Here is a 25,279-nt window from a genome sequence, read left to right as displayed (position 1 = left end):
TCCAAAATTTACTTAGTTATTTTTATCAATTTATATTTACATAAAAAAATACAAAGTTTTCAACAACATCAAATTTCGTGTAGAAATGAAAATTGACAAAGACCAGACCATGGGTGTGTTTGGGTGACGAGCTTGTTGGAGCTTATGGGAGCTTATAGGAGCTTGAGCTTATGATTTTAATAAGCTCCAAGTCATAAACTTCGTTTGGTAGAGAAAAAAAGTAGAGCTTATGAAAATCATAAGCTCTGAAAAAATAAGCTACTTTTAGTAGCTTATGAAAAAAAGTAGAGCTTATGAACTGGAAAATAAGCTCCAGCTAGTTTACCAAACACTTATAAAAAATAATAAGCTCCAGCTACCGGCTTAAAAAATAAGCTCCAGCTCCAGCTCCAGCTCCAGCTCCAGCTCTACCTCTACCTCTACCTCATAAGCTCCAGCTCCAGCTACAGCTACAAGCTCCAGCTCCAGCTAATTTCATCCGAACACACCCCATCAACATTTTATTTTATATTTATTTATTCTAATTTTAATTATATTTTTCCACTTGGCCAACCACGACTCCTACTAAAAACTTCAATTCAATACTCCCACCCCAAATCTTTCAAAATTTAGTAATTAAAAATTAATTAATTTAATTAAATACAAATATACTGTATACCAATACCAATAAGTCAGAATTCTCCTGCGGTCCGTTTGATGATCCCACTGTGTCTATAATTCTCTATAATTCTCTCTCTGTATCTATAAATCTCGGCAATTAATACACTCACCGCTGCCGTCTGCCGCTACTTAATCGTCCGCCGTTATCTCTCAATCTTCACCGTAACTTTGCAGATAGTAAGTTGATCATCACGTATTTTCAATTCTTGCAGCGAAGCACTTGCTAATATAATACATAACTTACTGTAAACCGATATGTATTATCTGTATAATTTTGTTCATATTCGTTTTAATTTCAATTTTGTAGGTTAAATTCGAGTTATTAATTCATGCTTAAGTTTGACATGCGAATCGGTGAAGCTTAGATTCTGCCGATCGCTGTCGTGGATTGAATTTATTGAAGTGAATTTCATTAAGTGAGTTTGAATTTTGAATTGTGAGATTTAGGTTTGAGGTTTAGGAGTTGATTGATGAATTTTGGGGGTTTTAGGTTATAATAGTAGTGGTAAATAGTTGAGTTTTGAGGATTTGGAAGGACTGAAGAGGAGTTGTTTGAGATGTCGAATTCGAAGGTGGTTTATGATGGATGGATGGTGAGGTATGGGAGGAGGAAGATTGGGAGATCGTTTATACATATGAGATATTTCGTACTTGAATCGCGATTACTTGCTTACTACAAGAGGAAGCCTCAAGACAATGTGGTATTTGCTAATTATGAAGTTTACTTTTGTATTAATTCGTGATTATTTCTGTTATTTGTTGTACTGCCACTTGTTTTTGATTTGATATTGAAATGATTACTAATTCTGTATGTATATTATTTGATGTATTTTATTGTTTTCTTCGTTAGGTTCCAATCAAAACTTTGGTTATCGATGGAAACTGTAGAGTGGAGGATCGAGGTTTAAAAACACAACATGGACACGTGAGTCTCTCTTTTTAGTTAGCTTATGTGGTTTCGAAGTTAAAAGTACATGCAAGAAATCCTAACGATACCGACTTACGGAATATACAACCCGTGATGTGAAAATCAGATTAACAATATGTAGGGGTTGTTTGGGGGGTGTGGTGGAGGGATTTTCTGGTCAGCTTTTTAGCTTGTTTTGTTATCATACAGCTAAAAAGCTTCTGAAGTTGTTTGGAGGAGCTTTTTTACATTGCTTGTAAGCTCTTTTGTGGGTGAAAAGCTAAAAAGCCGAAGCCCCAAATCTGAGGCTTTTTCTTACACACTTTAGCCATTTCTGATAAGCTTAGCCAAAAACCCCAATAGTCAACTACCAAAAATATTGATACACATCGATTGAATTTGGCTGATCAATATATAGTCCACATATGCCTTTTTAGTTTCAATTTGTCATTTGATATTCATAACAGATGTCGTGAAAAGCTAGGATGTACATCTATCTATAATATAGCTAGTATCCAAAAGGCTACAATCATGATCATAATTCTACTACAAAAACAAAAGTAATAGGGAATTCAAAATACTACTGTCAAGCTACAACCTGTTGTGCAATACATAACAGGAAACAGTTGCATATGGTTAATCTTTTGTGATTAGAGGATCATGTTTTCAGCAAGGTAATCTCTTTGCTTTGCAAGAGAAAGGCTGCTTACGATGCTTTTCTCAATTATCCTTAGATATCAGACTTAACAGGCCAAAATACACAGATTGTTAATAGAAACTCCAGTTACCTCAAATTTTACATAAGAAAAGAGAACCAAAGTAATTGGATGGACTTTGTCAATCTTTGTTAACAAGTTGATGCTGCGATACATACAAAGACACACACACACACACACTCACACACACACATCACAATATCAGTTGTGACTTCATTTCGTTAGTTTGGTTTTCTACTTTTCTCTTTACATATTCACTTGTCACCATATATATTCCTTCCTGAAGCTTATTTCTGTCCTAGTATTGTGGGTTTGCAGTCGATTTTTATATATTACTCCATCTTATACGGATGGAACTTGCAATACTATTTGCTTTATTCCTGCTGTGTTAAATTTACTTCACATATTTTTCTTGCAACAGATGGTATATGTATTATCGATTTACAACAAAAAAGAGAAGTACCATCGGATTACGGTACACATTCTTTACTTGCTTTTGCAGTTAAGTTCTAGATTTACTTTATTCATCTGACTCCAGATTCATTTGCACGTGTTGGAAAGAATAAATAGTATAAAGTGCCTCCTTTTCTTTTTGGGGCTGTTTAGCAGTTCTGAAATCTCGATACATTGTCACTTTAACATGTTAATATATCTCTGCTACACGTTTCTGAGCAGTTGTACTAATAAAAGAATGCAACTTAAGTTTCTTTATAGTTCAGAGTTACATAAAAACTGCCTCTTCTGTTTCAGATGGCAGCTTTTAACATCCAAGAGGCACTTATCTGGAAAGAAAAAATTGAGTCTGTTATTGATCAGGTATATCTTCTTTGTAAACTAGTAAGTTTGGTAGTACAAGATGTTTGCTTATTCAGATATTTGTAGTTTATAGCTGTGTTCTCGTAAAAGGTAACACCGTATGTCAATGATTTTCAGCATCAGGAGTCGCTAGTTGCTAACGGAAATAAATACCATTCTTTTGAATATAAATCTGGAATGGATAGTGGAAGAAATGCATCCTCATCCGATCAGGAAAGCCAGTAAGTAATGAAGGTTTGCATGTTAAATTTTAACACTTTATTTCAAGAACATCGTACCTAGAAAAGCAAGAAGGCAATTCTATTTGTTATTTGTGCCTGTTTTTTTATATAATTATACAATTATTGTATGTATGTACTTGTTCATTTGTAGGTGCAGTGCAGCAGAAGATGAAGAAGATTCCAGACCAAGTTTGATGCGAAGAACTACCATTGGGAATGGTGATTAGTTTTCTTTCTCTGTAAGCTGTATGTTGGTTTCCTTTTCGCTGTGTATATATTAAGTTAATAATATATTTATTCATAGGTCCTCCTGAATCTATATTGGATTGGACCCAAGAAAGTTCAGCATTGGCAAGCCAAAATACCAACAATCAAGCATTTTCAAGGAAACATTGGCGGCTTATTCAATGCCAAAATGGTACTTAGTTGTATATTTGAAAAATTAGGCACCTAAGTATTGGTTGTAATGGGTGATTTGGGCTAACAATCATTTTGCCTAAAATTTCATGCAGGACTTCGTATCTTTGAAGAGCTTCTTGAAGTTGATTTCCTCGTATGACTTATTCTCCTATTCATCCCTTTTATCTTATATTGCACACTTATCATCATGGGTATTCACATATTATTATTGTCCTTGCAGCCGAAGAGCTGTAGCAGGGCTATGAAGGCTGTTGGTGTTGTGGAAGCCAGTTGTGAAGAAATATTTGAGCGTGTAATGTGCATGGATGGAACACGCTTTGAGTATGCAATCATTTTCATTACTGGCCCCATATTTATATTCCTTATTTATTTATTAATCTTTTCTAAAAATGTTCACTCTGGCTTTATCACATAAGTATAATATGTATATGTATTATGTGTAACTAAAAGAAATATTGGGTAGGAAGATGATCCATTCTTTGGTTAAATGTAGTAGTGTAACCAACAGCTGCCTAAGAATCTATGTTTGATGTTTTAATTTTTATTTAAAATTGTTCACTCTGGCTTTATCACATAATTAGATCATGTGGAATCAAAAGCAATACTAGTTAGGAAGATGATCCTTTTCGTTAATTGCAGAACTGTAACCAACAGCTTCCTATCACTTAGTTATTGACCTATTGCTTTGCATAATTAATTATTATTAATCTAAATTAAATGCTTACATTTTCAGGTGGGATTGTAGTTTCCAGGATGGTAGCTTGGTTGATGAAGTGGATGGACATACAGCAATATTGTATCATAGGCTTCAGCTTGATTGGTTCCCCACGTAATACATTCTTGCTCTAAGTGTGTGTGTGTGTGTGTGTGTGTGTTAGGGTATATAGATTGCCAAAGGTATACTTATACATGTTCCCGATTGTGATTATTCCGACTGATGATGAAAAAAAATAATAACTCTAGCCTCCCATAGCTTACAAGCCATTATGTCTTTGAGTATATACGTGAATGTATCAATTACTAATAGTCGGTTGTCGTTTTTTGGCCCGCTCTTGCTTTGTCACTTTGTATATATATAAGAAGTTAACAGTTTGTTTGATTGCTTTGTCCCTGCTGTCCATCACCTTATAAATATAAATATATGGCTATAGCATGCAAAACTGCTAAAAGACAAAAGTCAACCCAATTCTTTGATGACCAAATAACACTTCGTTTTTGGGTTTTTCTGTAAGGTTTGTGTGGCCACGTGACCTCTGTTATGTGCGATATTGGCGCCGAAATGATGATGGGAGTTATGGTCAGTGCGTACATCATGTATGCTGCTTCCCTTTCCAATCATGACTTCTAATATTTAATATTCCAATCTATTATTGTTATTTGCAGTTGTACTATTTTGCTCAAGAGAGCATGAGAACTGTGGCCCACAACCAGGATATGTGCGCGCTCATATCGAGAGTAATCTCTCTTTTATATGATGAATATTAATCAATATAATTCAGAATAACTGGAATTATTTATTATGTGGAACCATGTCAGACTTGCAATTATAAATCTTTAATCTTGAACTAGGTGGAGGCTTTAACATTTCCCCTCTCAAACCCCGAAATGGAAGGCCCAGATCACAAGTTCAGCATCTTATGCAGATTGATTTAAAGGGATGGGGTGTGGGTTATGTATCATCATTTCAGCAACATTGCCTGCTACAAATGTTAAATAGTGTCGCTGGTAAGGGATTGTTTAATGTATCTCATATATTAATATATACTACGTAATTAGATAATTAGATATGCAATTGGTAGATGATTTAATTCCAATCTATTTTGATTATTGATAATAGGCCTGCGTGAATACTTTGCTCAGACTGATGAAAGAACTGCTCCCCCTAGAATTCCTGTTATGGTTAATATGGCGTCATATTCTGTCCCTACAAAAAGGACCCAAAAAATTCAACTGAATTCTTTTCATAATCGAAATCATTCACTTGATAATTCTGTAAAAATGATGGATGAGTACTCAGATGAGGATGAAGATATCCCAATCCCCGATGAAGAGGTGATGAATTGGTTACATGTTACTTTTGTTTAACGCTGCTATATTTTCTGATTCTGATTTTGATCTTTTTCAGGAATATACCGCTGAACTGGAGACCAGACGGACTGGTGAATATACTTGAAAATGATTATTTTGTGGGATAATGTATACACGGGACACTATTCCACCCAAAGTTTAAACTAGTATATGCCATCTAAGCATGAAAATGTTTCTATTCATGTTTTTCTGGTCCAAAATCTGCTTGAAATTTGTAAAAGTGCCCCGAACTTCAACAAAAATCCTCCCATTTTTTTTTTTTACTTTCAAACAATTTTATATCATGTTTACATTTAATCAAGGACATCTGTGTTTTTCTCTGAATTTATGATGGAATGTCATCTGTATGTTTTTTGTTGGAATTAGCATAAACAAAACTAATTTGATACCTAGATGGCCTGTAATACTGTTTAGATATTCGGGTGGTCTAGCTGTAACTTTCTAAATACTTAAGTGGATTATGTATACATTATGCCCTTTTATGAGATTTTTTTCTTAATATGCATTATTGTAGAATCGCAGAGCTTTTAACTTACAATATACTTTACTTATTGAAGCCTTTGAAGAAGAACCTGTGGTTGAAATTGACTTATCTTGCTTTTCGGGTAATCTACGGCGTGATGATAACGAAAATGCCCGTGATTGTTGGAGAATATCTGATGGGAACAACTTTAAACTTCGCAGTAAGCAATTTTGCTATGACAAATCAAAGGTATGCTACATCTATTTTCATAATATTATTCTTTAATGAGGCTTTATACTACGTTTTTAATATGGCATACTTCATTTAACTTGTACAATGTTAAATGTGCTTGTGAAGATGCCTGGCGGCAAGCCCCTTATGGATCTTGTTGCTGTTGACTGGTTTAAAGACACCAAACGAATGGATCATGTTGCTAGACGTCCTGGTTGTGCAGCACAAGTATTTGCTTAAACTTTTACAGGCTCTAAAGCTATTTATCTATTTTGTTGGATTCTTACTGCTGCAGGAAACGATTTTCGATTTGTTATTCTATCTGTGGGTTCATGTTGAAACAAATGTATTTAATTTTTGTATGATTTTGTTCCGAGAATGACATCTAACACCTCAGAATGATTAAGAAAGATTTAGTTCACACAGTTGGCCTGTAACCTGGTAATTTTTTTGCAATTAGATTACGGTGGTTGACCATATAAAAGACACACGATCCTAGTTAATTTCTGTTAAGAGACAACTTGAATCTCAAATTGATGTTGATTTAAGAGTTCTAACTTTTAGTATATGAAAACTAATAGAGATTGTAGTACTTCTATAAATAAACGTTGCTTGCTAACTTAGTGTGCAGTATGCTTCCTATTATTTTATCTTGTTTTATTTTCAGGAATCGATACCTTTATTTGAAATATGGGCCACCTTTTTGACAGTAATCTTTTATACGGGTTCTTATTGGTTATATACTTATGTAATTTCTGTTTCTATGAAGGTTGCCTCTCAAAAGGGACATTTTTGCATGGTATTCAATGTCCAAGTAAGTTTTTTGAAATAGCTAGATTATATTATTGCTGTCTTTTTGAAATAATTCCAACATTTTACTACTGAAGGTCCCGGGTTCAACAAATTACAGCATGGTTTTCTACTTTGTGACCAAGGAATTAACACCTGGCTCTCTTTTGCAACGGTTTGTTGATGGAGATGATGAATTCCGTAATAGTAGGATGAAGCTCATACCATCTGTACCTAAGGTATTTATCTCAATTGATCAATGTCTTGTTTGAGCAGTTATCTAAACTAAATTAATTAATGTGAATGACATATAGAGAGAATAAAAATCTTAAGTATCGCGTGTAAAGCTTTATGGATTTTGGGTTTTGTCAATTTATCACACTTGTACTTTTTTGACCTAGATGTTACTTGTATGATATCGTGTTAATAATAATGGGTATCATTTGTATGATGCTGTGGTTATGCCGAAATAACATTCACGTACGCACCCTCCTACATTAATTATATAATCATCCAACCGTTGAATAGGTGCATATTTTTGGCTTGAATGCAATATAATTTCGGTTCTCTAGAACTCAGTATTACTCATTTTTTGAAGAGGTTTGATCTGAGTATTCAAAATCGGTCAACCTTTGTTCAACGGGGATTACTCGGTCAACATCCAATTAATCGGTTAGGATAATTTGGAAGTAAATGGATTAATCAGGATTACTTGGTCAAAGTAGGCATTAGTAGGTCAATATTAGTCAAATCAAAGTTAGTCAACATCCGATTACTCCCCGATTTAACGGAGTATTCTGTCCAAGGTCCCGGACAATTATTCCCAATTAGCGATTATTGCAACGTTGGTTATGCACTATATTGTATAGGTGACAAATTCGACACATTTATTTGTATATGGGCCAATTGGGGTCATATATTATATTTTAAAATGGGTTATACAAGATATTTAGCTAGAATGGGAACGTGCTAAACGGATAGTCTGACAGTCATGACAAGTCTAGTTAATGTGAACGAATTAATTACTCCGTATGTTATTCAAACTTTCGAATACATTCTCATTACATTGTTTTTACTCGTTATCAATACGTTACTCATATATAGATAGTTCATAAAATTGACAAAAAAGTGTTTGCCGGTGGACCCAACCCGACCAATGCTGCTTCGGTCTACCAACCCTTCTTACTACCTCTACTATCCTTTGATCAAATAATAATTTTCTGAAGCATGTATGAGGTCTAAGCTTTTGACTTGACTATGTCAGGGGTCGTGGATAGTGCGCCAGAGCGTTGGAAGCACCCCTTGTCTTTTGGGTAAAGCAGTTGATTGCAACTACATCCGTGGTACCAATTACTTGGAGGTAATCTTACTTCTCACATTCTTCATTATGCATATAGACAAATGTATAAATAGCACTGTTGTAAAAGTCGGCCGAGTTGGCCGATGAGTCGGTTTGGGGACTAACGCGTCCCGTTTCCTCGGGCATAGCCTAACGGTTCCCCCTATGTACTTTGTGTCATGAGATATACTTTGTGTCATGAGATAGGGATGTACTTTGTGTCATGAGATAGGGAGAGGTCATGGGTTCGATCCGATCCTTAGGGATGACATGATTTTCTTTAAACCAATTGAACACCAATAATGGTGGTATATATTGACCCTATAGGGAGGTTTTACCGGATTCGTTCACGGACTTTTACCCGGACCACTGCCCGAATGGATGTGTTCCCGGGTACCGTCGATCGGGTTCGGGTTTCCGCGCGAACATGTGTGTTACGTGCATATGATGAGGGTCGTTGAAATAAATGATCTACTGATACCAAAAAATCGCCGTTCAAAAAAATAATAATAATAATAACAATTAAAAAGTCAGTGAATGCTAAAAAGTCCGGTCAATGTCGGGCTGAGTTGGTCAAAGTCTGTCAAAGTCAAAGTTGGTCAAAATTTTAATATTTCTTTAAATTAGACTTTTTGCACTATATATATTTGAAATGTTTATGTTTTATGTTTGATATATTTGTGTGTGTTTGCGCGCACGTGCGTGCGTGAGCTAAAAGTCAATGTTGGTCAACGCCCAACTCGTCCCCGTGGTCAACGCTCAACTCGTCACCGATTAATCCATCCAAGCTCCCGACTGATGCGAATTTTAGAAAATTTTACAATCTTGATAAATAATAACATTGCATCCGACCAGCCGTTCAGTTTGTTACACATTTTCTCGTCTTTTTTCATAGTAAATTGATATTGATATTGATATTGTCTTTCCAATTGACAGATTGATGTTGACATTGGTTCTTCTACTGTTGCTAATGGCGTCCTGGGTCTTGTAGTAGGTGTTATCACTAGCCTTGTCGTTGATATGGCTTTCCTTGTACAGGTACGTTGCTAATGGCGTCTACTGTGTTTGTTTATTTGTGTTCGAACTACTATCAAATGTTCTGATTTATATAGTGATAAACCAAAATAACCTATTTACTTCTGTTTATTTCAGAGGCTTTTTACTCTCACTTCACAGAATGTTTATGTTTTCACAAACAATGTCTCTTTTGTCCATTTTCTAGTATTATATTAAAATTTCATTTCTTTAAACACCATGTTAACTTTTTACAACTTCAAAGTTCAAAAGCGTATCCAAATATTATCTGTTCTTTCATCTACTTATCTGATTATGATTATTTTTCTATTATTGGCATTTAAACATGTAATGTAATTTGCTTTTCTTGATTGTTCTTCAAGTTTTACAACAGAGATGGTAAACTTAATGACTTGAGATTGTAACATGCTTTATTATCTGTTACTGATCAAAACATCCAAAATGATTCTCCTATAGAGCAATTCATGAAAAGAAAGCGTAAGTGCTTAGTTTTATGCGCATAACATTTGATTTTAATTGTTTCATTGTCTTTATCAGGCAAACACAACTGACGAGTTGCCAGAGCGGCTTATAGGTGCGGTTAGGGTTTCCCATTTAGAGCTAAAATCCGCAATTGTTCCGAAATTGGAACCAGATGAGTGACTTCTATGATATCGAAGTAGAAATTGATTTCATTGAACTGGTTTGCTCCCATTCTAAATTTAATTTTAATTGGAATATTTTCTAATATGATTCTATAATTCGGTTCTATCTTAAGATACGTTTGATTAACTGTCCAAATCTACCAAACTATTAGGTACATAGAGGCTGTAATGAAATCTACCAGCAAATTACTTGTGGTACAGGAGGTAGAATCTATGTCACTTTATTTTCAGAAGCTAAAGTTTCATTTTCGTTGTCATGATCATAAACTGTTTTCGGTTGGCAGCAATTAGCAAACCGAGGGGGACAATGTAAAGCAGTTATGTTAAACATAAGAATAAGAGCAGATGGAATGTGACTCTTCGCTACATTGACCTAATTCATTTCATTACTTTTGAAGCCATGTAAGTGGTACAACTCAAATTAAGATCCCGAATTGGATGTTAGCCCTGAAGGGACCCCATATCCCTTTTATTTCTATCTCGGATCCTCAATATCTTTTGAGATTTATAGGTTTTGATCCATTTCTATATGTAAAGAATAATGAACATGAACCTTATACTATTTGGTATATAACATTTGTGACTTTTAGTTAGGAACCTTTATCTTCTTTGGTGCTAAATACAAATTATGTGTGTTGGTCACGGGTTCCGAGTTCTGAAAAATATTTGTAGCCTTTATTTTTATTTTTTTTAAACTTATGTGAAACTACCAAGAACACCTTATAATGCTCTCATAAGTACCACCATGTTCATTATTCAATGTAAATTTTGACTTTAATATTTTGTTTGTTCTACAATATTATACTTCGTACATGATTATTCTTATAGTGCTCCTAATGGTGACACTCAGAGGCGAAACTACGTGAGGGCAGAAGGGGGCGCCCGCCCTAGTGGATTTTGGATTTTTTTTTTTAAGTGTAAAAATTTTGAGTTTTTCGACTTCGTTTCCGGTGGATTTTTTTTTTGTCCAAAAACCTTCAAATTTTGCCCAAAATTCTCCACTTTTGCCTCAAAACCTTTAAATTTTCCACAAAAATTTCAAATTTTGCCCAAAATTCTCCGACCTTTACCTCAAAACCTTCGAATTTTGCTCAAAAATCTTCGAATTTGTCCAAAAACCTTCATTATTTGCCTAAAAATCTCAATTTTTTGCCCCAAAACCTTCATATTTTGTTCAAAAAAATTACTACGGTTTTAAATTTTTTTTTTTTTGCCCCGGGTGAAAAAAATCCTAGTTCCGCCACTGGTGACGCTCCTTCCTTATCAGGACTAGGTGCCACATCAGCACTTCATTCTCATGATTAAATCCAGGACTAAACACTCCAAACAGTGACACTCGTTCTTCCATATTTTTATTACTTTTTAATTTTTTTATAAAATCAAATAATTATAAGTATTTAAATAAAACTAAACTTTTATTAAAAATTAAATACATTACAATAATTAAAATTAAAAGTACATTTAAATTAAAACATACACTAAAATATAAAACTACATTAAAAATTTTAAAAAACTATTCCAAATACTCGTTTAATATCTTTTCTTGCCGATTCTTGATACCTTTTGAATTTTGATTGTTTCGAGTCTATCAGATTTAGAACGACTTAACTAATGTTGACCATTCCGGGTAAATTTCATCCGTCAAATATTAACCCTTGGAAAACGTACACTCGTTAATCATGAACGTAGACGGTGGAGCTTCACCGGCTAATAAGTCGCTAAACAAATCAGATTGATTAAGTACGTTGATATCATTATTTGATCCCGCAGTTTCAAATAAGCGAGCCAAAACCATCCATCATACGACGCTACCGCTTCAAGCATAATTGACAGGTAACCATGGTCACCTCGTGTATAATGACCCTTCCAACGTGCCGAAAATTTCTCCATCTCCAATGCATACAATCGAGAGTTCCTAACATTCCCGGAAAACCATGTATTTGAGCCATGTTTAGCGGTTAAACGTTGCACATCTTGTGCAGTTGGTTTCCTCAAATATTCGGTTGCATACAAGTGAAAAACACATTTGCAAAAATTATTTAAACAATCATATGAGGTATGTTCACTGATATGCAAATACTCATAAAAAAGATCGACCAAAGCAGCATAAGCTAGTTGACGTATGGCGGGTGTTACTTTTTTAACAATATTAAAACCAAGTAATCCGGTAGCATCACGTTTTTGAATAAAATAAGTGAAATACGAAGGAATCGGGGTTTGAGAAAAGCTCAAAATACCTTGACATATACGAAGAAATAAAGGTTTTCTCATTCGATAACGTTTACGGAAATAATCCTCTGGCAACGTACAATTGTCGGCGAAATAATCATTCCATAAAGCTTTTGCGCGACCTTCACGATCTCTATGTAGTTATCTTCTAGGTGCTCTTGGTACGGGTTCAACTTCTTCATTATCGCTTAACTCATCCAAATTATCAAGTAATTCGAGTGCTTGATTATAATTTAGATTATTCGTGATCGTTAATACCACATTTAGACCGGGATCCGAATTTGAGTTATTGCTATTCATATCGATTTGAAAAAGATGGATAAATTGAGATGATAAAATGAAATTGTATTTTGTATTTAAAAATGAAAAAATGGATGAATGTGTGAATTAAAATGAATGACCTGTAGGTGTTAAAATGAATGAAAATGATGGATGAATGTGTGAATTAAAATGAATGAAATGAAAAGATGGAGGAATGTGTGAATTAAAATGAATTAAAATGATAATGAATATATACTGGATGAAAAATTGTCATCCATATCCGATCCACGTATTATTTAGATCATCCATATTTATATCCATATCTGTTAATCATTAAATTACATCATCCATATCCATTATAAATGGATCGGATCTGGTGGATGTCCATGGATGAAACATCCATTGCCATCCCTACTCCGGAGTACTCCCAAATTCCGCAACACTGTCAGTGATGATCTTTATTTTTTATTTATTTATAGTCATGAGTCTTTATCTAACACTAAACTTAAATAAACCTGTTGTAACTAACACCTGAGATGACTATTTTCTCCGGTTACAAACTGTGACAAGAACAAATATCCGAACTAAGAAAACTCATGCAATGTGCGCATACTATGTGATGGTGAAATATTCTGCAAGACAACTACTGCATGCTAGAAACACTTGACAATAAGAACCGCAACTCGAGGCTAAATGGTGTTATAAATGAATATATAAGACTTGCACTTATAATGCTCATTGAACTTAAGGGGTTTGTATAAAATTTCTTAAAACGATTTAACAACGGAAGCATGTATAATAATTTTTAAACCTTTTAAAACTTCCCACCAAGGATCAAAATGCATCTTGTTAAGAAAACAAAATATAAAAGAATGAGTTCAAGACTACAACCTTTGAAGACTTTGAAGTTGAGAAGATATGGATGGTATCATGCTAAAACACCAAGAAGCCAATGTAGCCTTTCTCTATCGGTAATCCACACAAAAACAAACTCCTATATCAATGAGATGCTAGTCCCTCACAACCCTTGAAAACAAGTCTAAAAAACATTCTTATTTCTTGTTTTCAATACTATCTTGTTTTGTTAGTATTCTTTAAACTTGAAAGAACACCAAGAACTTTATGTAAGTAAAGAAAGATGGCATTTTATGATACTTGTATGTATTTTTTTTTCTTGCACTTCAAAAACATACATACATAGATCCTTTTTAAAGAAAAGATCTAGTCAAGTATGCAGCATACTTGTCAATTCTATGAGCAAATATCACAAGCAATGATCATACTCACCATATGTTATTACTTGTATTCTTACATAATGTAGAGTCAAGACCTACCAACTAGTTAATAATATATAGTTACTTTTATTAAACAATTTGATAAAACTACAATATTATTTAGTTAACAAGATGAAAACAAGTAACAAATACACTTGTTACTTACACATATACATGTTTATATATATATATATATATATATATATATATATATATATAGAGAGGGAAGTAACCATTCGGGGGGAAGCAAAAACTTTTTTTTTTTTTTTCATTTTTTGAAAAAACTTTGTTCACGAACATTATAGATGAGATGAAAATATGAACATTTAGTAGAGACACTTTGTGATAAATTTTTTTATTTTGGCGGGAAAACGCTCGAAGAAGTAATATATAACAATTATCGTGTTTTTCGAGCGTATTTTGAGGTTTTAGCTATTGGGGTTTAGATATTAGGGTTTAGAAATTTAGGGTTTAGGGTTTAGATTTAGGGTTTAGATTTAGGATTTAGATTGAGTTTTTAACACGAACGGTTTAGGGTTTAGGGTTTGATGTTTTGGGTTTATGGAATAAACCCAAAACACCAAACCCTAAACCCTAAACCCTAAACTCTAAATCGGGCTAAATTTTACTTCACAAAACATGAAAAAAAACGTTCATATTCTTCACGAACAATATTATCTTGAATGTTATTTTTGTCGATCGTTTTCCCGCCTAAATAATAACATTCATCACGAAGTGTCTCTTCTAAATGTTCATATTTTCATGTGATCTTGATGCCGGAAATTTTTTTTTTTAAAAAAAACGAAATTTTTTTTTTGTTGCTTCCCCCGCTTCCCCCCGATTGGTTACTTCCCCATTGATCCTGCCCCATATATAGGGGCAGAATCAATGGGGAAGTAACCAATCGGGGGGAAGCGGGGGGAAGCAAAAAAAAAAAAAATTTCGTTTTTTTTGGAATTTTTTTTTTCAGGCATCAAGATCACACGAAAATATGAACATTTAGAAAAGACACTTTGTGATGAATGTTATTATTTAGGCGGAAAAACGATCGACAAAAATAACATTCAAGATAATATTGTTCGTGAAGAATGTTAACGTTTTTTTTCATGTTTTGTGAAGTAAAATTTAGCCCGATTTAGAGTTTAGGGTTTAGGGTTTGGGGTTTTGGGTTTATTCCATAAACCCAAAACACCAAACCCTAAACCCTAAACTCTAAACCGTTCGTGTTAAAAACTCAATCTAAATCCTAAATCTAAACCCTAAATTTCTAAACCCTAATATCTAAACCCTATAAACCCTAATATCTAAACCCTAACAGCTAAAACCTCAACATACGCTCGAAAAACACGATAATTGTTATATATTACTTCTTCGAGCGTTTTTTCGCCAAAATAAAAACATTTATCACAAAGTGTCTTTATTAAATGTTCATATTTTCATCCCATCTATAATGTTCGTGAACAAAGTTTTTTCAAAAAGCGAAAAAAAAGTTTTTACTTCCCCCCGCTTCCCCCCGATTGATTACTTCCCTCTCGATCCTACCACTATATATATGTATGTGTGTGTGTGTGTGTGTGTGCGCGCGCGTGCGCGCATTCTGATCCATATACAATTGTAGTACTCCCTCCGTCCCAAAATAATTGTTCTGTTTTGACTTTTTGAGTCTTTTTTCTTCAACTTTGACTTTAAATATCTTTCTCTATGGTATATAATATCGAATCAAAGTTATAGCAAATGAAAATACATTCGAAAATGAATCTATTGATATAAATTTCATCAAATATTCTATAGCATACACCATCAAATATTTAAAGTCAAAATTTAATAAACTGACTTTGAAAAGTCCAACAGTACAATTATTTTGGGACGGATGGGGTATTATTATTTCAATTAAATAACAATATCACAACATGTATATAAGGTTGTAATATACAAATCATATTCAAATATGTAATTGATATTTATTTGCTCATTTTTTGTGCCCCTATATGTTCAAATGTTATTAGTAGTATAGACATAAGTTGTGTCTTGGACATTAATAACTAATAATCTCCCACTTGCACAAGATTTAACATAGACAGTGGTAAACGTCTAGTAACATGTCACCGCCCCTAATAACACATGAAAAATGTCATTCCGAGCATCCATTAATTCTCAAGTTAAAACTTCAAATCAATATATAGGTGAGATACCAATTATCCCTTTGTTACTGACATCTCGATGAGCATGAGACATGGATCGTCATTAATCTCATATTTAGCTCAAAATTTGTGTTACTCGATCAAGATTGAAAATGATAAAATAAACACCATTGAATACATCAATATGGTTTGAGCGTGGCCACATGTAACAACCCGTCAGAACACACTAACAGAATATTAACTTCTGGTCTCACAGTTAACGGTCACACCCTCTATACGAGACGTTTTTCGAAAAGCAACCGCATTTATTTCAAAGGCATTGTCATTAAAGTAAAGTAATTCAAAAGATTTAACGTAATAACTATAGTAAAAAATCCACAATGTTATTAAAAAGAAATAGTTTTAAATGCGATCGTAAGTGTTCTTGACATAAAATTCATGTTGGACTCCAATCCAGTGTATGCACTACGTAAGCACATAGTCATAAAAGTATGCGGAAGCAAAATACCTTTAAGAACCTGAGATAAAACATGAAAACGGCCAACAAAATTGTTGAGTGAATCTACAGGTTTAATAAATCAGTTATCTTTTGTTAGACCACGAGATTTAGTTCAAAGCAGTAAAATTTATACATCTGTTATGAGCACTTGAATATAAAGCTTTAATCCGCGGATAGCTAAATGCACTAAATGACTTCCTTTACCCTATATAGCATACGCTGATCAAGCATACGATTACGAAGTAATGAGCATCCAGTTCGTTGAGTGAGGTTTGTCAAACCTACAGATCCGTTCTTATAGTTCGAGCCTTACGTAAGTAATAAATATATTCAAGCTAAGGGCTTTTAGATCAAACTCATTATGTATTTCAGTTTTTGTACTCGTGTCTAATGCGTAAAATAGTTTCAAAATAGCATGTTATATCATTCGAAAAAGTAAAAGTGTATGGGACTGTAGACTCACCTTGAGTGCAATTGACAATTCACAAGCAAAAAGTAGTCGTATTACAACGATCGAGTAATGTAACCTAAATGTACCAATATATATAGTTAGATACTTTTGTTTCAAAAGACTGACTCACTGTACAGTTTTTCTATTGCTCAGACCGACGCAATTGTATAGTAAAAGTCAACACAGAAGTCAACTAGTCAAGCAAGTCAACAAAAGTCAAACTTGGTCAAGTTGGTCAACCTAAGTCAAATACATAAGTAGTTCATGCCAATTATATCACAAAGTCAAATCTAGGTCAACCTATAAGTTTCACACATTCGTTTAACAAATTAACGATTACCAGTTTAGCTATCGTATGTTTTCACAACAGTCATGCAATCGAACAAGCATAGTTCACAAATGACACCGCAAACAATTATTAGAAGCTCCAAATATTAAGTACATGTCATAAGCTTTCTAAAAAGACTGAGAACGCTATCATACGATACCTAGAACTCACGTAGTATGCAAAACATTCAAGTTCTGTTTCCGTTTGCACATCAGTTTCATAATAATTCTCTTTCAATCTTGAAATTAGTAAATCACAAACGGCCAATTGAAGATGGTTCTTAACACCTCAAATTATCAGTGGTAAAAAGATCTAAGAAAATCATATAGCCAATTTATGCAGGTTTGACCAACAAGTCGGACTTTTTGATTTAGACAGTATCCAGACCTTCGGTTTCGGCATGCATACAAAACATAGCAATTAAAGCTTTCAGAGCTAGAAATACAAATTAGATATACTAAGGAACATACATTTAACAACATATAAGAAGAACAAGGTCTAAATCAACTTCTACTTCATGATAGACAATTAAATGTACAAACGAGATAGATTCGATCCCTTTCAGGTAGTCGTTTTCGGGGTCGATTATACTAGCATCTAGAAACAATTATAATGTGAGATATACATGAAAGATCAAGTACTAATCATTTAATTTCAATAAGATAAAAGCCTGGTTATCAAAAATCATGTTAAATGGTCGTTTGATTCATGAACAAATCGTTAGTTAACAAGCTTTACCGCAAACATTCAAGTAGGCATAAAACGACTTTCACAAATCCATTTACTATAATATCCTTGTAATGACCCGAAAATTTGGGACTAAATTTAAACTTAATCTTTAAAGGATTAATGATTTCGACACGATAAACAAAGTCTGTAAAACTGAATCTCAAAATTTTTGAACTATTCAAGTACCCTTCGATTTTCTCAACGATTCGCGAACAATTATATGTAAATAGATACATATATATACTATAACTTGAAAACATAACAAAGTTTTCATTGCATAATACCGTACATTAAACTTATTGGTTTATATATCTAATTGAATATATATGATTTCAAGTTATTTAGTAAACGATAGTAACATTCGATTATTGATTTGATTGATATTTAGATAAGTTAACTAAAACGTTTAAGATGAACCAGTAAAACACTAATTTGATAAAGTATTTTCAAATTGCTACAGTACCCAAAATGCTACAGTGTTTTCGAAAATCACTATTTGCTACAGTAAAATTGACTTTCCTACAGTGAATTGCTACAGTAAAAATTGACTTTGCTACAGTAACTTTGCTACAGTAAACCACTATTTTAAAAATGTATTTTAACAAATAGTGAGACGATGATTTATAGTAGTAAATGACCAAAATACTCGAAAGTTTAAGATATACTTTGAGTGGTATAGTTTAGGAATAATTTAAGGCTATATTTTAACAAAGGTACGAGTCACGAAATGTAAAACGCAAGTTTTCTCAGCGTACGAAAGGACATTCGAGAAACCGGAACCGGGACATAAGTCAAGTAACAACGTACGACTTATCGGAACAAAAGTTACAAGTTAACTATGCACGTAAATATAATATAATATATAAATAATTATATAAATTAAATATAATATATATTATATTTAAATATGTCGACAAACTAAAATACAAAATGATTGTGAGCTGGAAAAAGAGGCCATGCGATCGCATGGCCATTGTGCCTCAGACCCATGCGATCGCATGGGAAGGCTGGGCAGGCAACCTCTATAAATTCAGTCGAATTCTTCCATTTTTTTTACACATATATTACTCCGTATTTATTATTATTATTATTATTATTATTATTATTATTATTATTATTATTATTATTATTATTATTATTATTATTATTATTAAGATTAATATTATTATTAATCTTATTATTATTATTAGTAGTATTAATATTATACATAAAATACTACGACGAGGTCTTGAGCGTGTCACTTTCAAAACGAGTTTCCGAGCGAGTTAGAGCTAAGGAAAATATGGGTTATTACCAAGGAGGTTATGGGTAATGTTCGGGGGTATTTTTGTGAAGTAAACCTCGTGTTTATCATCTCCGATGCGTCTACGTGCTTTCCTACAATATTGTATATCAATATTTAACTGTGAGTTTCATATGATCCCTTTTTCTCTTTACATTTTTGGGCTGAGAATACATGCGCAGTTTTATAAACTGTTTTACTAAATGGATACAAATACTAAAACTGATTTTGTGTGAGTTTCATAAGATCCCTTTTACTCTCTACATTTTTGGGCTGAGAATACATGCAAATGCTTTATTAACCGATATACAATATTTATATGTGTGAGTCTCATTGATCCCTTTTTTAATTTCTTTTGCAATATATATTTTTTGGGCTGAGAATACATGCACTTTATTTTAAACGCAATGGATACAAGTACATACTAAATTCTACACCGAGTTTGAACCGAAAATCCCTTAGCTTTGGTAACTAGTAACTGCCGGTTATAAGAACTGGTGGGCGCGAGTAGTTATATATGGATCCATAGGGCTTGATATCCCCGTCCGAGCTAGAGCACTAGCCTTTTAACGGACGTATGCTATTTGAGAAGCGTACACGTTGGTTTACGTGTATTATTAAGATGATTATACAAAGGGTACAAATTATATATACGTTAAGTTTAGTTACCAGGGTGCTCAATTTCGTAGAATATTTTGATAAACGTTTCTGGATGAAACAACTGAAATCTTGTTATCCACTTTTATATGCAGATTATGCGAAACACTAAAACTATGAATTCACCAACCTTTGTGTTGACACTTGTTAGCATGTTTATTCTCAGGTTCCTTAGAAGTCTTCCGCTGTTTGCTTATATGATAGACAAGCTATGTGCATGGAATCTTACATGGCATATTTTTCAAGAAAATGTTGCATTCACCAATTCATCACCATGTACCTTATTTAGACTGCATTGTCAACGGAAGTACTATTGTAAACTATTATATAAGGTGATTGTTTATATGTAGAAATCATCAGATGTCGAAAACCTTTGATTTAATATTCATTTATGGTGTGCCTTTTCAAAAGAATGCAATGTTTATAAAACGTATCATATAGAGGTCAAATACCTCGCAATGAAATCAATGAATGACGTATTCGGCCAAATGGATTTGGAGCGATCGTCACAATCCTAGTCCATTTTATGTGTTTCTAAATTATCTATCCATCTAACATCAGTTCATGAGCCAATTCTGATCACACAAATTGCAGTTTTCGAAATAGAGCATAAATACACACCGAAACTTCAATTAGGCATAACTTAAGCTATACATAACGAATTCATACGATTCAAGCGAGCAACCTCAATAGTTTTTCAATATCTATCTATCTATACACTTTATATTTACATAAAAAGTGAAAAAATCAGTAACAAAGCAATTCAATTCGTGATTAAACCCTAACTCGCAATCCGGACAATACAACGACTAATTACATGTACAAACGCGACCAATTGAGAAATAGAACATCTAAACGATATAAATATCAATAAAATTCAGATTTAGGAATCTAGGGTTGGCAATTATACCTTAATCGAGAAATCAATGGGCGTTACTAGATGTAGAACGAGGCGTAGAATAACGTTTATGTTGAAGACTTTGTCTAATTTTTAGTTGATGATGGTGTTCTTATGGGTGTGTGTGTCGACGAGCAAGAAGAAGGGAGGGAGAGGCTCATTCGATTGTTTTAGGGTATTATGAATGTCCAGAGTTAAACCCTTGCTGTTTATATTTTAGATTAGGGCCTAAACAAAAGACCACAAGTTAACTATAAGTCCAAATCACAAAATAAATGGGGTGTTGGGGTGGGTTCAGCCTAATGGCCCACGTGGGGTGGTCTCGGGCTCGTTTTGCTTACTAGCATATGCTCAGTGATCCATTTTGTGTGCCGTTAACCGTACTATGTTTCCGGAATGTTAACCGGTCGTTAAAACGCAATCCACAGATTTTAATCTATTAAATAAATAATAAATTAATTAAGTTTTTATTAAAATGAATAATTATTAAAAATAATTATTTTATCAAAATTCGAACGTTTTGCAGTCTCGCGAGACCTCTATTGCAGTTTTTAAAACCGTATCGTTTTCTCAGTATTTCAAAACATGAAATAAGTTTTCCGGCTAATATAATCATATATTAAATATGTTAGTTCATCATAAACTCAAGTATGCATTTAATTCAATTAAATACACAAAACGAAAGTAAGCACCATTAAATAACTTAACGGACAGTTAACAAAGCTGCGGAAATAGTAGGGTTATTACACCACACATCATAATCAATTTAAATTGTCGAGGGGCCCATAGATGCCATTCTCTCATCCAAATGAGAGGAACAAATCCTGTATTGATTACATATGTCTCTCATGTGTCTCATGTCATACTTAACATTAGCTTTATGATTGCATGGCTAAAGAACAACGTTTGACTAAGTCAAAGTATAAAAATCCTCACACTTAAGACCTAATATGTATCTCAGGTCTAAGGATACAAAGATATTACCTTTTTCAAGAATCATGATATAGCCGGAATGGACGGTTTTATTTGTGCGGTGTCGTTAGGTCGCAATACGTCAGAATCAACCACCAAGAGGGGGGGGGGGGTACTGTTTTAAATTTATATTTAGTGGGACCTAAATCGTACTACTCCTTAGTATGAGTAAGGAAGTATGACCTAGAGTTGTATTTTTGAGATATCAGTAGAATCAAACCTATATTAAAGCTTAAGATAGTTATGAAGGAGTAGTGGTTACTTAATTTTGGGATTTTCTAATTTATAAGATAGTTAAAGTAAATGCGATAAAATTTGTAATTCAGATAAAGTTAAAGTAAGTACATACTATGATTTCATCAGTTATTCTGCCAAGATTATGGAATGCTGGCTGATGAATAGGCAGAGGCCTTGTATTAATTACACTGGTCCTAAACGCCCCTATCGTAAGACATGTCACTGGGTAATGCGATAGGCTTGAAGATTCTGAATAGACAGCAACGTCCCTTACCCCCGACGCCCGAGCAGTCTGACTACAGGCATACACGTTCAGACGGCTCATCCAATTGAGCGACTCAGTTGGGTGACGTATTAACATTCCACAAAGGTCTAAACTTTCTTAAGCATAATAAAATACATGGTTTACTATATCCGAGAGATGTGATGTGTTTCAATGCTTTCGTTAATGATTGGTTTTAAAAGATAGTTAGGCCCTTAAAAAGAGTTCAACCATAAAGAACACCATGGCCAAGTCAAGTTGACTTCCATGAACACGTTCAGTTATCCTAACGGTCCAATCCTTTATGTGTCTAAATAAACAGTTCCTTACCTAACTAAGAATCCCTCAAGCGGGGTGCAATGCTTGAGACCGCGTTATGGTGCAGTGTACTAATCAACACTGACTGGGTTCCATGGCCTTACTTAGCAGAGGTACAGCTTACAACAACTGCTGTGCTTCAGCATACACGTACGAAGTTTATATGCTTGGTGACTACACTAACATGGTCTGGGACCGACAATGTACTAAGGGTCTAGTCAGATGTTTCACTACGAAAGAGTCCTCAGTCGGAATCCAAAGCTCGATAGACTTACTACAACCGGTGTGCCTCAGTCGATCTTACGTTGTATCCGAAAGACTTCTCTTACTAAGGGGTGACACAGATAGTGTACTCTGAATCGGGGTTTCACGACTTCCCAATAACAGAGCCAATAACTACGTTCTATTAGTTGGAAAAGTGATTGAATTTAAAGCATAATCGGAAAGCATATCAACAACATACACAAACCATAACATTATTTCGGCATTATAACTGCTTACATCATAGCATACACTAAAGATAACTACTCGCTAATCATGAAAACAATATCACAGAACATAAGGATAGAAGACATTATATAAAGATAAAGGATAGAAGTACCAGTAGATTAAACGAGTTTCGAATACAAAAGTAACAACTTCAAACTCCAGACCACTCCTGATACAATCTTCGGCGTTCTTCTCCGGGTACTAGGTTTCCCGCACGGAGTCGAAGACCTTGTGTGACAACCCGGAAATTTCTGACCAAATTTAAACTTAATCTTTATATGTTTCCGACACGATAAGCAAAGTTTGTAATGTTGAAATCTCAAAAACTTTGAACTGTATTCATATAATCAATTACTTTTGGCTGTGCTCGATGATTCACGAATATTTATGTGTATAGATATGTATATATTATATATAGTTATATTAATTGGAAAATATTAACAAAGTATTAAGTGTATAATACTTTACATTAAACGTATTTGCCTCAATATATGTTTTATATGACGGAATTAAAGGATATTATCAAACGATCGAAGTAGAAGATATTTTGATAGTACCTAACATGATTGTTACGGGTCTCTGTTGTGAGGTCCACTTCGATTTAGAAAATCTTTCCATTTTGATTATATTTGGAATTAGATATATAAAATAACCTGCAACGTGTATTTAAAATAAATTTAATATTCTAAATGAAAATGTATATATATATATATATGTATATATATATATATATATGTATATATATATATATATATATATATATATATATATATATATATATATATATATATATATATATATATATATATATATATATATATATTAACTTAGTCATAAAAACGTTTTGATTTAAACAAATATTGTTAAATATGCTTTGATAAATAACGAGGCGTTGATTTATTGAAGCAAATAACCCAAACACTTAATTGATTAAGCTACAACTCGAGTGATATAGTTTGTCAATGATTAAGTTTAATTTTTGATAAAGGTACACGTCGCGTAACGAAAAGTACTAGTTTTCTAAGCGTACGAAAATGCGTTCGAGAAACCGGAACCGGGACATAAGTCGAGTGACAACGTACGAGTCATCGGAACGAAAATTACAAGTCAACTAGGCACGTGAATTTAATATAATATATAACTAATTATATAAAATAAATATATTATATTTATATTATAAAAATATGTCGACAAGCTACACGATAAAACAGAAAATGAACTAGAGACAAGAGTCATGCGATCGCATGGGCTTATACCTTCCCAGCCATGCAATCGCATGGGAAGGTGGGAGAGGCCAAGTCCTATAAATCTCGATCGAATTCGTTTTCTTCACTCACAATTCAATTTCTATGCACTCTATATATATTTATGTTTAATATTATTATTATTATTATTATTATTATTATTATTATTATTATTATTATTATTATTATTATTATTATTATTATTATTAAAATTAATATTATTTAGGAGTATTATTATTATTATTATTAAAATTAATATTATTTAGGAGTATTATTATTATTATTATTATTATTACTATTACTACTTATACATAAAATACTACGACGGGGTTCTGCTCGCATGTTTTCAAAACGGGTTTTGCGAGTGGGATAGAGCTAAGGAAATTATGGGTTATAGCTATGGAAGTTATGGGTATGGTTCGAGGGTATTTCTCGTGAGTCAAACTAGTGTTTATCATCTCCGTTTCGTCTACGTACTTTCCTACAATATTGAATCACAATATTGATACGTGAGCACTCATAACTTAACTTTTATATATTAATAGTGTATCCCTAACTAGTGCTCGAGTGTATAGAATTACGCATGCTTGTATGCTTACTTTCGTCGTTAAATAGTTTATGATAGATCATGAGTTTAATACACATGCTACTGAGATAAGGTATATGATATGCATGTCGT

At 33.4% G+C, this 25,279-nt stretch overlaps 2 protein-coding genes across 2 annotated transcripts; one reads left to right on the top strand and one right to left on the bottom strand.

Annotated features, from left to right (window-relative positions):
- Positions 1–720: 720 nt before the first annotated feature.
- On the top strand, positions 721–11,020 carry LOC139898527 (protein ENHANCED DISEASE RESISTANCE 2). Its single transcript, XM_071881279.1, has 25 exons — positions 721–837; positions 968–1,361; positions 1,511–1,585; positions 2,705–2,758; positions 3,034–3,099; positions 3,217–3,320; positions 3,472–3,539; positions 3,625–3,738; positions 3,833–3,873; positions 3,961–4,061; positions 4,474–4,569; positions 4,973–5,037; positions 5,124–5,195; positions 5,310–5,465; positions 5,578–5,792; positions 5,866–5,899; positions 6,386–6,540; positions 6,649–6,750; positions 7,292–7,336; positions 7,410–7,550; positions 8,576–8,671; positions 9,587–9,688; positions 10,223–10,367; positions 10,482–10,533; positions 10,614–11,020. Exons 2-23 carry the CDS (start codon positions 1,218–1,220, stop codon positions 10,325–10,327), a joined length of 2,151 nt encoding a protein of 716 aa, XP_071737380.1. The 5' UTR covers positions 721–837; positions 968–1,217; the 3' UTR covers positions 10,328–10,367; positions 10,482–10,533; positions 10,614–11,020.
- Positions 11,021–12,036: 1,016 nt separating this feature from the next.
- Positions 12,037–12,600, bottom strand: LOC139902024 (uncharacterized). The gene has a single exon (XM_071884682.1). It carries the CDS (start codon positions 12,598–12,600, stop codon positions 12,037–12,039), a length of 564 nt encoding a protein of 187 aa, XP_071740783.1.
- Between the last annotated feature and the right edge of the window lie 12,679 nt (positions 12,601–25,279).

The sequence above is a fragment of the Rutidosis leptorrhynchoides genome, chromosome 3 (genome assembly GCF_046630445.1).
Source record: "Rutidosis leptorrhynchoides isolate AG116_Rl617_1_P2 chromosome 3, CSIRO_AGI_Rlap_v1, whole genome shotgun sequence".
NCBI classification, from domain to species: Eukaryota; Viridiplantae; Streptophyta; class Magnoliopsida; order Asterales; family Asteraceae; genus Rutidosis; species Rutidosis leptorrhynchoides.
This window is presented reverse-complemented; position numbering and strand designations above follow the sequence as displayed.